The sequence below is a fragment of the Schistocerca nitens genome, chromosome 4 (assembly GCF_023898315.1).
Source record: "Schistocerca nitens isolate TAMUIC-IGC-003100 chromosome 4, iqSchNite1.1, whole genome shotgun sequence".
NCBI lineage: Eukaryota > Metazoa > Arthropoda > Insecta > Orthoptera > Acrididae > Schistocerca > Schistocerca nitens.
In genome coordinates this window covers 393,251,067-393,268,231 of record NC_064617.1, presented here as the reverse complement: position 1 = coordinate 393,268,231, position 17,165 = coordinate 393,251,067, and the positions used below count along the sequence as shown (strand labels likewise).

The 17,165-nt window shown below is 45.7% G+C and overlaps 1 protein-coding gene across 1 annotated transcript in view; it reads left to right on the top strand.

The window, feature by feature from the left end:
* Positions 1-16,850, top strand: part of LOC126252332 (UPF0489 protein C5orf22 homolog) — a 301,814-nt gene extending 284,964 nt beyond the window's left edge. Inside the window, exons 3-4 of the mRNA XM_049953218.1 lie at positions 12,427-12,621; positions 16,797-16,850. Of these exons, the coding sequence (XP_049809175.1) occupies positions 12,427-12,621; positions 16,797-16,850 (249 nt within the window). The remainder of the gene's footprint in view (positions 1-12,426; positions 12,622-16,796) is intronic.
* The last annotated feature ends 315 nt before the right edge of the window (positions 16,851-17,165 follow it).

Below are 17,165 nucleotides of genomic sequence, written 5' to 3'. Positions count from 1 at the left end.
GTAGCGGAAAAGTGAGGATATGGCCGGCTGTAAACTTGTAACTGATGCTTATGTCTGACTGGAAAGCAGTAAAATTACACAGCCGAGATTACTGCATCCTGTGCACGGAAGTAAAAGGCGCGCTTTCTTCCTCGTGCTGGGATTGTTTGCTGTGTATGCTTGCGTTCGTTCCTGGTACGTCCGCTTCGGTACTTGCGCGGCCACGGACTCGACCAAATAAGAAGGCAAACACTCGTAGGTGTATGAGGATTTACAGAACTGCCGCGTATTTTACGCGCGACGTCTTCGGACGCTAACTACTGCACAGAAGAGATAACGGACACCGTTTTTGCCTGTCGCAAGTGTGTGGAATCGACTGCCGACTCGGAACGAAGGCGAGCCCGTAAAAAAAGGGCCGTAAAATACGCCAGCGACGAAGTTCTGCGAGCCAAGTGATAACGAGGCCCGCCACGGCCGCCCGTTAAGTAATGCCGCAGTGGAAAAGAGGCGCTTCCCAAGGAGCGAGCAGACAGCGCGCAGCATTGAAGCCAACGATCTGGGAGGGGGGATGTCGGCCGCCGCCTCTGCACTCACGAGCAATCAGGACTCGCATCTGCGGCACACACACACACACACACACACACACACACACACACACTGCGGGTGGAATTCCGAGACGAGGAAGCGTCGTATTTGCGTGTAACATCCCACTTACACCCAGCCGCAGGGTGTGGTGGTCATTGGCGGAGGGAGAGGGGGAAGAGGGAAAGGCCTGAATCTTCCGAAACAAATTTGTAATAAATACTACTACTACTACTGTAAGACGTCGCGGTCTCCTGACCTTCATTGCTAACATGTTCCGCCCTCACAATCATATTCCGCACATCAAGACGCTTCATTCGAACCCAAACTCGATAAGACAAAGTCAGTGTTGTATGAATTCATGTAAACGATATGCAATTGACAAGTGAGCGCACCATGGTTGAAATACTCGAGGCTGGCGTGCACACATACATTCCAGACACGACGGTCACAGAGGCTTTTAGTTTGAGAGAGAGGCCGCACAGTGGGACACCAGGCCCTTCAGAGGACGACCCAGCCCATGTCGGCTGGTGACCACCCGTAGCAGACAGCGTGGGCCCGAGTGAAAAGGGGGAACGACCCTGTGTTCGGCTTAAAAGCAAATTCCGCTACATTGTGTGGGAGCGGCCAGCCTACGCATTCTTTATACATAGCACGCAGTTTCAGAGATTTTCACAGGGAGACAGCAAACGCCAAACGCCAAAGCTATAGGTTTCTGGATTCGTCGCCTTAAACGAAACGTCATTCTCCCGTTTTAGAAGAGCAATGCTGATTGGCATACGATATTTCTGACGCCTTGAGCTGAAGGAATAATGGAAAAGACCGAAAGATATACCCCTTCACGTCTGGCTTGGAGAGACACGATTCCATTGTCGCTCTTGGAGCGAGAACACGTAACGAGAGCGTGCGCGCTCGTACGTGTACTCGAAAGAGCGAGGAACAAGTCTCTCCTCAGTACTTCACTGGGAGAGCACCTCTGTCGAGAGCGAGTCAAAGGGCGACTCTATATTGAGTCCTTGCGATTAAGCGTTGTTCACTGCGTTGGCCAACACACTTATTGTGCGGTGTGAACGGACAGAGTAATAGTGAAACGCCTGCGAGCGAATTTTGAGTGACATCACAGTGGACTGGTTATCTGACCGGTGTACCACGCCAATAGTTAGAGTAGGTGCGAATAGGAATCCTTGACTTCATCAAGGCATAGGGAGAGTTTGATTGGTGAAGGTCAATCCAGATAGAACGAGAGTTATCTTATTTGTCAGCAGCGAGCGACGCAGACAGCAGTCATCGCAGCTTAGGGTATTGTGCGCTACAGCTATTGTGAGCCCCATATTTCCTCCACAACAGTACACTTCACTGCATTTCACACGCGACGGCCTCGACCGTACCTAGCAACATTCTAAAGGATAATTATTCAAGTTGAGTAGGCGTGCCTCTCAGCCATTCTGCCAAGTTAACTACCACATTAAACTTTGTGTAGAAATTTCATTAGCGAATCCCATCCTTGAAAGGTAACTCCACATTCCGTAAAGAACCAGGATATAACTTGTTCAATTCATAACTAAAAGTGTCGTTGTGATTTCTCAGAATTTTTACAAAATAAATAATAACTTTCGTTAGTTCCATGTTTTTCTTACACTAACTAGCACTACTCCAGCACCCAAGTATCCTACTAGTTACGTAAGAAATTTTGTGAATTTTTGTGTCATTTCCTTACAACTGACGACTACAGAAGATATTTATTGCTGAAAGTTTTTCAGGAATTTCTCTTTAGAACGTTAGGAGCGTCTGTCTGACTTCTGTAGTAGTGTGGGGGTGGAAATTGCATCTTACAGGAGCCACAGTGTAAAGGGTACATTTCAGATTAATCCGTTGCGCAGAATGACAGAATAATAGATCAACCGCACACCTCAGACTACTACTACTACTACTACTACTACTACTACTGCGTGAACAGGCCCAGTGGACCGCACGCATCTACAAGTTTCCTCCTCCACTGTATTCTGTCCATTGCTGCTATCCGCCATCCGTTCACATCTATTGCCACTTGGTTTAAATCTTCATGGAGTCCATCCTTCCAACGGTTCTTGGGTCTCCCTGGCAATCTCTTTCCTGTAGGTGTGAAATCCGGGAGCTTCCGACGCCATCTGTGATCCTCCATCCGGGCCACATGGCCGGCCCACTGCATTCGTTTGGCTTTGACAGTTCCTGCTATGTTGGGCTGCTGGTACAGTTCCTCAAGCTCTTGGTTGTATCTGATCCTCCATTCCCCTGTATCTGCATCCGGAACCGGACCGAAGATCTTCCGAAGCACTTTTCTCTAAAAAACAAGGAGCTTATGGAAGTCCTGTTTCCGGATACTCCATGTCTCACAGCCATATAGAACAACAGGCTGGATCAGGGTTTTGTACAGTCGAATCTTGAACTGTCTGGAGAGATATTTGGACCGAAGCAGTTGTGCTAGGCTGTGGTAAGATCGGTTTCCTGCTTGTTTTCTGGCATTGATCTCTGCTTCACATGACGAGTTCTTAGTCAAAAGTGCCCCTAGGTATTGGAATTCTTGCACTCTCTTGTAGGAATGGTCCCCAACCTGCAGTGACTGTAGATGATAAGCAGTCTGACAATGACCACGCGTCATAACGAGGTACTCTGTCATGTAATAAATAGTTTTAGATTTTTATGTCTATTAATTTTCAAATATTTGAGGTGACGATCGAAGGATACATTTCAGTTGCGTTCGTCGGAAGGAGAGGCTGTAGGAAACATTCCAGTCAGGAAAAGGCTCCATTCGCGGAATTACCATACCTGCCGCCAACTACAAACGTGACAGGGTTCGTAAATCCACAGGTGGTCCTGACAAGCAGTTGAGGGAAGGCAAGACAGAAAACCAATGATGTTGAGCTAAGAAATAATAAGAGAAAAAAATGATTTTCCTCAACGTAAGTGGAGACGATAGAAAGATACAACATTTCTTTTATTAAATAGTCGCAATGTCATATTCTGCAGATCTGTGTTCGCAGTCTTAGTTAAATACTGGTAACGGGACTACAAACTTCGATTTTATGTCGTATAATTGTGAAGTTGTCAGAGATGAGGAAGTTTGTTGTTATTTCAATCCTTAAAACAGTTGCGCGACACATGTATTTCTCAAATTTTTGGTCAAATACTTTCCACGTTATTTATTTATCTGAATTGCAAAAGCAATGTACTAAGCGTTGTTGTAAACACGTTCTGTCAATTGTTTTAATGTAATTTTCATAATACTACGCGTGACAAAAAAAGTGGAGTATGCAGAAGACATTGTCAGATATAAGTGTAATTTCGTACACACACACACACACACACACACACACACACCATCGGCGGGTGTGTAAATAATTGGAGCTTCAATTCTGTGTGACATGTAAAAAGGGCATCAGAGCGAACTAGTGTTGGTCATGTTTAGTGTTTTTACCAGGCTTGGTAGGGTACATAATGGGAGTGATCAGCGTCAGATGTTGACTGACCTCTGTGATGGACACAGAGATGCCGCGCACTCATATGACGAGACGTTATCAGCACCTGACAAGGTTTGAATGGTGCCGCATTGTGGGTCTCCAAGCGGCTTGATAGTCGAATCGTACAATATACGATTTCTGGAATACTCGGGTGTGACAGTCGCACGATGTTGGACTGCTTGGCACCGTAAGAGCAGATATTTTCTAGGTTATTGAAAAAGACCGTTAATGGACACAATAATTTCTTCGCAGTGTTCGCGATCAGTATTGTATTAATAAAATATCAATGATATAACAGATAGATTATACATAGCCGAAAATAATTAGTACACCTTTTTAGTAATTTCCAATTAACTCACGATTTACTGTTGACAGTGCATATGGATCAGATGAAATGATTACATTTACAGATCAATGGCATAAGCATTTCTATGATACGAGGTATTGACCCATGCTGAAACATCCGTATTGGTACTTGGTGTAGCCTCCACCGGGAGGAGGGGGGGAGGGGGGCAGTGTAGGCGTTGACTCTGGCATTCAGTCGATCGTACAGGTTGCGAATACTTTTCTGGGATACCATTATGCCCCACCTGCTCGACCTTCTCACATAGTTGGACAATAGTTGTTGGTGGATTAGGCGCATGAGTCACTTCTTGTCGCATCATATCAAATACGTGCTTGATTGGAGACAAGTCGGGAGATGGTGCTGACCAGGAAACTTTCTGCACGATTTGCAACACACATTGAATTTCACGAGCAGTACGTGTAAGCGAGCGTTATCCTGTTGGAACAACACATCACCTTCCTGTTGCAAGAATGGCAAAAGAACGGGTGTAACAATGTCTTAGACGTACCGAGGGCAGGTTAATGTCCCCACCAGAAATATCAAAGACGAACGAGTGTTGGAGCTTATCGCACGACAGACCATGAGGCCTGGGTTGGGGCCACTGTGTCATGGACGAATGTACTCTACAGGACAGTGCCGGCCGCTGGTGGCCGAGCGGTTCTGGCGCTACAGTCTGAAACCGCGCGACCGCTACGGTCGCAGGTTCGAATCCTGCCTCGGGCATGGATGTGTGTGTTGTCCTTAGGTTAATTAGGTTTATGTAGTTCTAAGTTCTAGGGGACTTATGACCTCAGCAGTTGAGTCCCATAGTGCTCAGAGCCATTTGAACCATTTTTTTCTTACAGGACAGTGATCACTTGATCTACGTCGTACGCGCAAACGACCATCACTTACGTGCAGGCAGAATCTGATTTCATCGCATAAGAACACGACGCGCTATTCCATCTTCCAAGTGATCCTCTGACAGCACCAGTCGAGCCGTGCACGTCGATGGTGTGGGGTGACAGGAAGAAGGGGCTAGAACTGTGCGTGCCCGTAGTCCCACCTCTAGTAACCAGCTCACAACAGTTCGTGTTGACACATCTGGGCTCACAATCTCTCTTCTCTGTGCTGCCTTAGCTGTACTATCTGCCCCTGTTGCCCATTCAATACGGCGATTCTGGCAGGCGTCTGTGCTTTCTGGACGTCCAGAACCTCGTCCACAGGTGTGAGAATGTTCACTTGGTTACTGATACCAGTATAGTTGCACAACTCACGCAGCTTCTCCAACCTGTGTGGCAGTTCTCCGAAAGGTCTGTCAACCAACTCGGAAGGCCACAATTTGACACCTTTCAATGTCGCTCATTTGGATGTAGGAAGCATGAGTGCATCTCTGTGGCATGGTTGGCTACTTGCTTCGCATGTTTGCATCGCAATGAGCCTTCTAGCTGTAATTATTCCCTCTTACAGGTAGACACAGATGGCGCTCTGGTAGCTATGTCCCTACGCTATCTGTTGGCGGACGACATTGAAACCATTATCACCCTACATCCACCATCCCTTAGGTGGCATATATTATCATTGGATCAAAATTGACGTCTTCTTTCCAGGTGTACTATTTTTTTCCCGCCAGGATACCTGTCTTACATTTAAGTTGCTCCATCCGTTGTAAGTGTTAAAACTAGTGGACATGGCAATTAGAATGAAATCGTCACTTTCGCGATGATCACCAGCGACCCGCCAAGTCAAACAACTACCGTTTTCCCAGCACCTGACGGAGCCCCTTTGTAGAAACTTCCTCTCGACCGGCCTGAAAACAGTGTAGCTCTGTGACCTGTAGCTATTTGTAACAAAGAGTGTAAAACAGAAACCCTCTTACCTGTCCCACCAGCCACAAAGCACTGTTAGTACTACTCCAGATTAAACGTTTGACAATCAGTTTCTGGATCTTAGTCGAATTACAGTGAGACGCAGCATGGTTCTCATATAGACATAAAATCATGTTAATACATATAAAGACATTTTCTTACGGATTTTGCTTCATCCTTTTCTGAAGTTACCACTATCAACACCTTACCGGCCCACCGAACGCCCGTCTCCTTGGCCTGCTCTGATGGAGGTGACAGAAACTTGACGTACTAGCAACTGTCGACAGTTTACAGCGTCATCTAATTCACAGACTTCCATGTAATGTAAACATCGATTCATTCTAATGTGTGAGAGATGCCGCAACTGCCCTCTCCATTCATTGAAAGTGCGACGAACGGGATGTAGAAAACCATGTGTCGGTCGTGTGAACAGTTTAAAACGCTATCGGACAAAGAAGTTTACGAGCTCCGCATCATGACACACAGAAAAAAGCGCGCTTGTTGGCGTTACTACTGCCTTTGATGCTCGTAGATGACTATTCCCTTCCTCGTTTCGTTGGAGAAAAAGTTCTATCTTTCCGTTAAACCATATTTGCTTTCGTTTCGTCTTTTGTTAACACTTTCCTTCGATTCAGTTGGTATCTCTCTTTCTCGTACAAGCTACAGTAGCAACACAAGTGAGTTAGCAGTATGTTGGTAGCACTGTGTCTCCTTTCCTGTTATGCAGTGTAACAGGCAGTAAAGCTTTGCAGTTAAGCTTAACGAAAAGGCGATGGGTCTCGCGAATTTTGTCTCCGATAGTACCTGCAAACAAACACATAGCGTCTTAACCTTTTGCCTACTATCAAAACATATGTGTCCTACGATATGTTATCAGAGAACCAACTGAAAATTGCTGCATGTTACCGCTATGTATCAGTGTCCCACTGGTAAAGCGAAGCCTACTAATAGTTACCAGAATTCTTACAATTACATACTGCACCTATGTCGTGTGCTGTTCTCATGTTTTGGTGTTAATCCTCGTCTCCGTATTGCTATCCACATAACATAACTGTAATGCGTTTCGTTCTACACGGCAATTCTTGGCCGCACTATGCATGGGCAATGAAGATGCTCCTGCAGCATTTTCGATGGGAAGTGTTTGATCACCCACAATACAGCCCGCAATTGGCTACCCCTGAGGTTCATCTCTCCTCAAATGAACCGCTGGCTATCATGACAATATTTTGACACAGAGAACGAGCTGCAGTCCAGAATAGAAAATTGTCGAAAAGCACTGGCGGCTGTCTTCTATAAGGAGTCTAACATTCTGCGTGGTGTATGTTTCTTCTAAGTCGTGTCTCCCTACCACTTTCGCGCAACGACGCTCTGAGCGTGTTTTTTAGGGAGTTGACTAGTTTGAACCTGGGACCTGTTGCTGGTAAGGAGACGCCAGACCACACATGACATGTAGAGTTCAGAAGAGTTCAGTGAGACTAGCGATGATATAATCAAATACTTAATGCTTTCAGCGTCAGCTGCACTGCACTCCCTGTAAAAGAATCTTAATACTAACTAAATTTAGTGGAAGGGGTTCAAGGCTTTCCTATTCTTAGTTAGCTGGTAAAATAACGTCGAAAAAGCAGTTAAGTTTACCATTGGTAATTTTATTCTACTCACAAAACATTGTTTATAAATTGCACTATTGATAAAAGGAATGTTTTAATACAGGATGATAAAAACCAACTGCGTTCAACAAAAATGTGAACAAATGTTCCCTGAATGGGTTTCCAAGTTCTACGATGGATCGAAGGATGACCTATGCCATATCACATCTACACTCCTGGAAATTGAAATAGGAACACCGTGAATTCATTGTCCCAGGAAGGGGAAACTTTATTGTCACATTCCTGGGGTCAGATACATCACATGATCACACTGACAGAACCACAGGCACATAGACACAGGCAACAGAGCATGCACAATGTCGGCACTAGTACAGTGTATATCCACCTCTCGCAGCAATGCAGGCTGCTATTCTCCCATGGAGACGATCGTAGAGATGCTGGATGTAGTCCTGTGGAATGGCTTGCCATGCCATTTCCACCTGGCGCCTCAGTTGGACCAGCGTTCGTGCTGGACGTGCAGACCGCGTGAGACGACGCTTCATCCAGTCCCAAACATGCTCAATGGGGGACAGATCCGGAGATCTTGCTGGCCAGGGTAGTTGACTTACACCTTCTAGAGCACGTTGGGTGGCACGGGATACATGCGGACGTGCATTGTCCTGTTGGAACAGCAAGTTCCCTTGCCGGTCTAGGAATGGTAGAACGATGGGTTCGATGACGGTTTGGATGTACCGTGCACTATTCAGTGTCCCCTCGACGATCACCAGTGGTGTACGGCCAGTGTAGGAGATCGCTCCCCACACCATGATGCCGGGTGTTGGCCCTGTGTGCCTCGGTCGTATGCAGTCCTGATTGTGGCGCTCACCTGCACGGCGCCAAACACGCATACGACCATCATTGGCACCAAGGCAGAAGCGACTCTCATCGCTGAAGACGACACGTCTCCATTCGTCCCTCCATTCACGCCTGTCGCGACACCACTGGAGGCGGGCTGCACGATGTTGGGGCGTGAGCGGAAGACGGCCTAACGGTGTGCGGGACCGTAGCCCAGCTTCATGGAGACTGTTGCGAATGGTCCTCGCCGATACCCCAGGAGCAACAGTGTCCCTAATTTGCTGGGAAGTGGCGGTGCGGTCCCCTACGGCACTGCGTAGGATCCTACGGTCTTGGCGTGCATCCGTGCGTCGCTGCGGTCCGGTCCCAGGTCGACGGGCACGTGCACCTTCCGCCGACCACTGGCGACAACATCGATGTACTGTGGAGACCTCACGCCCCACGTGTTGAGCAATTCGGCGGTACGTCCACCCGGCCTCCCGCATGCCCACTATACGCCCTCGCTCAAAGTCCGTCAACTGCACATACGGTTCACGTCCACGCTGTCGCGGCATGCTACCAGTGTTAAAGACTGCGATGGAGCTCCGTATGCCACGGCAAACTGGCTGACACTGACGGCGGCGGTGCACAGATGCTGCGCAGCTAGCGCCATTCGACGGCCAACACCGCGGTTCCTGGTGTGTCCGCTGTGCCGTGCGTGTGATCATTGCTTGTACAGCCCTCTCGCAGTGTCCGGAGCAAGTATGGTGAGTCTGACACACCGGTGTCAATGTGTTCTTTTTTCCATTTCCAGGAGTGTATAATCTAGGTTTAAATTAAGTCTCACAAAAGAGAAAACTATCAAAAAAGTCTACAGTGACCCTCAACTATCTTTAATTACTTATCTAACTTGTCGTAAATTGCAGTGGCTGATGTGGCTTCTCAATAATTATATAACAGAAAAATCATCGCATTTCAGATTTTTACTTCATGTAGAAAATGTGAATACAATGAGATTTAATTGACGATCGACACTAGTATTACGTAAAAAGGGGATGTAACAGACGAGACTTCTGCAGTTCTGAGTGAAGCCTTATGCGCTCAAAAATGCGGCATCGCGTGCGTTCGTTACCTTGTCGGTGTTCAGGCAGCGTCAGGGGGTGGCGGGCGCACAGCTCCACGTATCTCGCCGTCTCGGAAGCAACTCTCTCCTAACATCTTATTACTACAATTTACCGAAGTTGGTTTAAAAAAAGCTATCTGGCTGTGTTTTCAACTGACCAATCAGGGCCTCAATGTTAACCTTAAGCTCCGCCTACAAAATTCTGTCTATCCAATGAGAAACATACTTTTCGTGGTGGGGCAATGTTTTTAACGTTTGCAACGTAACAGAGACGCGAAAAAGTCTCACGCTAAAACTTGCAGCTGGTGTGGCCCTTTTAGTGTTATCGTAAGATCTATACTGTTCTTCTGGAGAGCTCTATCTTTTAACATGGGCTGGGGGTTTTTTGGCGGTCAGCTGACGACATGGGTGTCCGTCCCATATCGTAGGGCCTCCTAGCCTACACGATTCTGCTCTCGGCTTCTGTTTTCGTTTCTCCCCTCGCAACTGCGTCTGTTGCACGGTGGGAGGGTATGACATGCATTGAGGCGTTCTTGTGTTAGTCTGTGATATTCCATTTGCTCACTCGTTGATCGTATTACTTTGGTTAATTTAATGTCAAGATTTATTTGGAGTTATGTGACATACTGCCGGATTCGCTTATCATGTCAGTGTTTTCATGGAAGGTGTTGGATTTGCCTGACACCTTACACGAGGGAATTGAAAAGTTTTACAATGCTACGACAGTTGTCTAAGTCTGAGCTGCGACTGTGTAGAGAAGTAGCTGGAAGGTGTAGCAAACCGTTGCAAATGAAACAGTTTTGATTTTCTCTACGGTTTCCATTTCGCGAACTATCGTTCCTTACTTTCCGAATAGCCCTCGTACATCGAATTAATATGCACCTGCAAATAGGCAACCCAATTACCGGATTCGCAAGGCGGGCTGCCTCCGCTCCTTCCCGAACACCTCGTGTCAACGACTGGCACCTACGGATTGATGCTTGCCACATCACAAACGAAGCCAATATTGAGCACCTGTAGCGAGAGTTACGAACTTGGAGAGACGCTCTGCCCACTGATGTGTCTCTGTTTTCAGCATGTCTTGTAGTTCTTGTGCCGTCGTCTTCTGGAACCCTGACGTACTTACGAACAATTCTGTATATCCAACGCCCCACCCTCGACCCCCTTGGAAAATAATACTGCGGGAAATGTTCTTTTCATATTGTTACTTAACAATAAGACATTATTAAAATAACCATAGGTTAATATTTTTGAAATAAAATTTGTAGTCAAATGTTTAGTGTAAAAAAGGTTCCAAAACGGAAGTTTTATTGGAGGAAGGAGGAGGAGATTAGTGTTTAACGTCCCGTCGACAGCGAGGTCGTTATGGACCGAGCACAGGCGTGGATTAGGGAAGGATGGGGAAGTAAAGCGGCCGTGCCCTTTCAAAGGAACCATCCCGGCATTTGCTTGAAGCGATTTCGAGAAATCATGGAAAACCTACATCTGGATGGTCGGACGCGGGCTTAACCGTCGTCCTCCCGAATGCGTCTCCAGGATGCTAACCACTGCGCCACATCGCTCGGTGGAAATTTTGTTGCCCAGAACCCATTTGATACATATCCTGATCACTAGCTTCAGAAAAGTTTCGTTGCCATCTTCAGATCATCAGATACGTGAATTATAACGCCCGTAGGTGTGCCATCTGGCCATTGAAAACATGAAGGTAAAATCACAGAAAAGATATTCCCACGCGACATTAAGTACACTAAAATAAAAGCCACAACTGTATCGGCAAGGAACATAGCTCTCAAATACATCAGATAGTGTACATACACCGTTGTCAGATTTGTGTATGTTGAGTATGGAGTCGGTTATCAACATACACAGATCTGACAGTAGCGTTTATGCGCTATCTGACATATTTGACAGCTATGTGCCTTGCTGATACAGTTGTGGCTTTTATTTTAGAGTATTTTAGTGTATTGTATGTTAACCGGGGACCCAGAAACGACGGAGGGGCTTCGTCCCTGCCGCAGCCGCAGTGGTCCACAACCCCACGACGACTACCGCAGTCCACTTCACCCCTCCACCGCCCCACACCGAACCCGGGGTTATTGTGCGGTTCGGCCCCCGGTGGACCTCCCAGGGAACGTCTTACACCAGACGAGTGTAGCCCCTATGTTTGCGTGGTAGAGTAATGGTGGTGTACGCGTACGTGGAGAACTTGTTTGCGGAGCAATTGCCGGGCGGATTCGTGCCGGAGACCAGGCGCTCCTTCTCGCCCGGAAAGCCGTGCGTTAGACCGCACGGCCAACCGGGCGGGCAGTTATTTTAGAGTACTTAGTGTTGCTTAGGAGTATCTCTTCCGTGAGTTTACCTCCATGGCTTTGTAATTCACGTATCCGATGACCTGAAGATGGCAATGTATCTTTGCTGAAACTGTTAATCAGGATATGTATCAACTGCGATCTGGGCAATAAAACTTTTACATTGGAAGCATTTTGACACTGATATAGAGGTCACTCTCCTACTGGTTGTGTCAGGCAATTACAAACGAATATTAATTAGTGTTAGTTTACTGTATAGACGTGATAATTAAAGCTTTATGAGTACGCCTGCGCTGCTGAGCCGCGTGTCGTGTGCACTCCAGGAGGACGACCTGGCCGGGCTGGAGGCGTCGCTGCGCGGCTACCTGCCGCAGGCGGACGCGCCCTTCATCCTGGACATAGACCTCGACTTCTTCAGCACGCGCAACCCTTTCCTCGGCCTGTACGAGCGCGCCGGGCTCTACCATCGCCTGCGGCACATCTACCGCTTCGAGAAGCCCGACGCCACCGACGCCGAGGTGAGTACAGGCCACATTTCTGACCAAATTCTCTCTACAGGCTACCGCACGAGAAGCCGCAGCATGAGCCGCTGGACATGTCCAGTAACCTATCAACAGGCGAAGTAAGTTGCTCGTTCGGAAATATGGTGACTAAACTGTTCGCTTCTTGGTCAGCTGTCCGTACTATCAGTAAATCAGACAACAGTAACTGTAGAGGCGAAGAAATCGAGGATAATTTGATGGTGTACTAGGAAGTCAGTATGTTAATGAACTGGGTCTTTCAAAAAGATTCGTCCCATTTCACAAGTCATTATTTTTAACTCGAATGCAGATAGAAGCTTGGGATGAACTTCACTTGACGTAATACCACAAGGTTTTTATTTTGGGATGAATCGCCCGATAACACGCACGAAATATGCTACCATTTTGTTTTTGAATATAAACTTTATTGACAATACAATCTGAAAGGAACATATACTATAATGAAGAGCCGTCCATGGAGATTTGTTCAAACTCAGCACATGCTCAATATGTCCACCATTTCGTCTCCTAACTTCCTTCAAACGAACACTGAAGTTAGTGATTACCCAACGGCACATGTCTTCCGTAATTTCACTGAAAGCTTGAAGAATAAGTCTTCTGACCTCCATTAACGTGGACGTTTCGGGAAAATTTTTTCCTTTAGGTACCCCTAAAGAAAAAAGTCGCATAGATTGAGGTCTGGACTATTGGGGTGGGGGGCAATTTTGTCCGTCATTGAAGCGACCTGGAAACCTGAGTGAAATGATCCGCATGTCGAAATGCTCGTGTAAAAACTCCAACACTGTTTGCAGCATGTGGCCTTGCTCCATCTTGCATGAACCACTGCGTGTCGAGGGGCAAGAAGCTGTGGAATGAAGCTATTGCGAAGCATGCTCTTCTAACGCTCGCTGTTCACAGTTTCTTCAAAGAAAAACGGTCCAATAAGTCCGTGGCTGGAAATTGCTGCCCACGCTGTAATCCTCGGAGCATAATGTTGTCGTGCATGAAGCACTTGTGGGTTTTCAGTGGCCCAAAAGCGTACATTTTGTTTATTAACCACACCGTCTAAATGAAAATGCGCCTCGTCTGAAAACCAAACGTTGTTGAGAGTTTCTTCCCTATCCTCCGCCCACTGAGCAAACAGTAGTCTTTGTTGCTTGTGTTCTTCAGTGAGCTTCCGTGCACAGGTCATCTTGTATGGGTACATATGGAGGTCACTTTTAAGAATGCGTTGAACGGAGCGTCTGGATATTCCCAGTTGCACTGCTGCCTTTCTACACGATTTCCCGGGTCTTCTCTGTACAGCAACTCGTACAGCTTCAATATTCTCCGGCGAACAAACAGGCTTAGGCCGAGGTCGCTTCGCTTCCAATACTGTTCCTTTGGGTACAAATTTATCGTACAACCTGTGGATGGTCTTCTTGCAAGGGACCCATCGTGTGTTAAACTGTTGTCGAAAACGCCTCTGAGTCACAACAAGGCTTTTCGTTTCATGAAAAAGTAACACAATTGCCGATCGTTGCTGTGTCGTCAGTCTTCCATTGTCAGCCATTGCTGTTTACAAGTCTCCTGGTGGCAGTATCGTGAATTACACGTCATTTCGTAACTCATTTGTTTTTCCAATCTCTGCTGGTACTGCTGTAGAGATCCCAGCGGGATATCTAATGTGCGTCGTAAATTGTGAAAGAAACAATTGGCAACACATTTCGTGCGCTACCGTGTATATACAAACTTGTGATGCCTTTTACAATTACGTTTAGGATAAAAGTAGTCATTCATCTCTGACAAATTTTCAGTAAGCCTTCCACCAGACGCACAACAAACATGAAAAGGTTAGATTCGCCCAGTACTTTTGCAAGCGTGCCTGGAGTTACTACACTTACGTTTGTTGCTTGGCTTCGCGGTGTCGCAGTTCACTCGCAGTTGTTGATGGGGAGACACATAGACAGAGTCTTTAATGAACAGCGTGTTTCAGAATCTTGGCGACAGAGGTCTAGGGTCGATAGCTCACGTTGGGAGGAGCAGCTGTTGTTACAGACAAAATGTTCGCTGACGCTTCCCATTGATGCTAGGCGTGCTTTAGTACTCGCCTCCCGAGAGAGGGTCTACTAACCGGATGTGCTGTGTACTGTTTACCCCAGCAAATTAACAAACTGACAGAGTGGTTTTCAACAGGAAAATCTTGGAATCTGTGTCTCTAAAGGAAGAAAGATATTCTAGAAGCGAATCAGGAGCCTCAGTTTTAGTCGGTCTGCTGCCTTCACACGGAGCAGGTGCCTGAATGATAGGCAATACACATTGCATACGAACGCCGCGAAGTGCCTATGCCCCATAACCATTCAGGGGCATAACGATTCTTAAAAGACTCCTAGAGTCTCTGGGAAGCCTCACCAAATATTTCGCCTCTAACAAAAGTTATCCCCCATTGAGTGATCTGTCAAAATGTGTGTGTGTCAAAGGCTGTCTATATGTCTACTTCCAACAGCTTTGAGAGAACACTACCGCTGATGACAGGATACGCAAACTCAGTTTTCAGTTTTTGGTTATATGATCAATAACGTCACATTTATGTGAATGGTACACTGTAATACGTCATTGAATAGGTCTTAAGGAGAGAAAGTGAATTACCAAATAAAAACACTGGGTTCTGCTTAAAAAAAAGATGGATTGCTATTCTTATCTTTGTAGCAAACAAAGTTACAAGAAAGGTAATCATGGTACTTAATATTTCATACATTTTTTTTATTTTGCTTCTGGATAAAAAACTGTTTGAGTCAGTGAAGATAAATGAGACACCGTGTTTGCAGGGTGTATTATACTTAATAGCGTAAACGCGTACAGTTGAAAGTACACGATATAGAAGCAAAAGAGTCTAGTAAAAATTGAATTTGAAGTACAAACATTAAGAGCTATGAGGACTTACACAGTCGAAAAGATGTGTTTCACAGTAGCGAAAATGAGCTCTTAGGTATGCACTTCAGAACCCATGTTTCCTGGACGTTCTTCCATTGTTTTGGTTCGTACTACCACCTCTCAAAGTATGGAAAGCAAAGAGCTTGCAGTAGAATATACAGAATATGAAGAAGTGCTCATAGCTCTCAAGGTATGTATTTTAAAGCCTATGTTTACGGAGACTTTTTTACTTCTAGTATCGTGTAGCTTCCACTGTATACGTTTACACCATTAAATATGATACATCATGTATATTGCATAGAATGAGAGCAGACTATCGTGGAGGCCAATGGTGCAATACGAGGTCCACACGCCTCTTAATTTGTAGGCAGTGCAGTGCTGAACACTCTATGAAAATCACTCCTCTTAGTTCAGAAATGCTCTTGCATGCTGTTGCAACGTAAAACGTCAAACGCCTTTTGTTGCTATGTTATCATCAACACGACTTCTCAGTTCCATCAGGGAGACCACTACCGGTAACCATATGAACTGGTAACTTCCAACGGTGCAGAGGTAAATTTTCAGTTTAGTATTGTTGAAACTCACCCCATGTTTCTATCTTCATTGATGTAGAAGATATAGTCTTCTGAAATATGATCTTTCCTTTTGATACACACTATACATCTGAATGAATTTAGGTATAGGATTTTAACGTCCATATCTGCTAGACATCGTACGCAAAAAAGGTTAGTAAGTTGACAGCTACAAGTAGATGCAGAAGAAGAAATTCTTATCCAGGGCCTCAGGAGTCATTTTCTGGCGGCTACCTGAATTCAACAATAATCTAAATTTATGATGTCCAGAAGCTGCTGCTAGAGTTTTTATACACGAATCTTTCAGTTAAGTTTATTTTTTCGTATTATCACATTCTCTTAAAATAGTATCTGGAAGATGATATTGAAGCGGGAGCTTTCCGGACCGAAAGTACATTAAATAGATAATATTACCAGTCATTGGTCCTATTTCCTTGTTAACGCTGAGATGAGATGAGTTTTGAGGTTTTATATTCTTTCATGTATTTTCATTCACTGATCTCGTGGAAACTATGAGCCCATTTTTGAGTTTGATTCTTTTCAGCCAACTGCTAGCCAACCGAAGGTGAGCAGGGAGGTTTTCGGTTTCCAGATGTTGGAACTGATAGACTGGAGTTAGTTTAGTATTATTAATATAACTTGCACAGTAATGTTATTTAGATGTGCATTTGCTGACATGTGTAACAGAGTGGAGTTGGTGACTTCCCCGAGTCGTACAGCTGTGATCTGAACGACAACTAAGCATGACTTTAGAATTCTTTTTAGCACTTGTCATTCTTTATTCTGAAGCACAGAGCGACGTCTTCGATGGATGAATGGGTAGTTGGGGTTTGGAGGCCTCGGAACCATGGAGCTGGATCTAATTTTAATTATTTTGTGGCACAAACTCCAGACCCACAGGACAAGTCCGTATCTTCAAACAATTATTTTGGGAAATTTGCTGTTTACTTGTGATACATCCAACTCTTTCTTTTGGACGTTATTTCTTCTCCGTAAACATAACTCTGTTATCTTGAAAATCTCAGTTTGTGACAACTCTTGTTTTGGTCTCTGTCA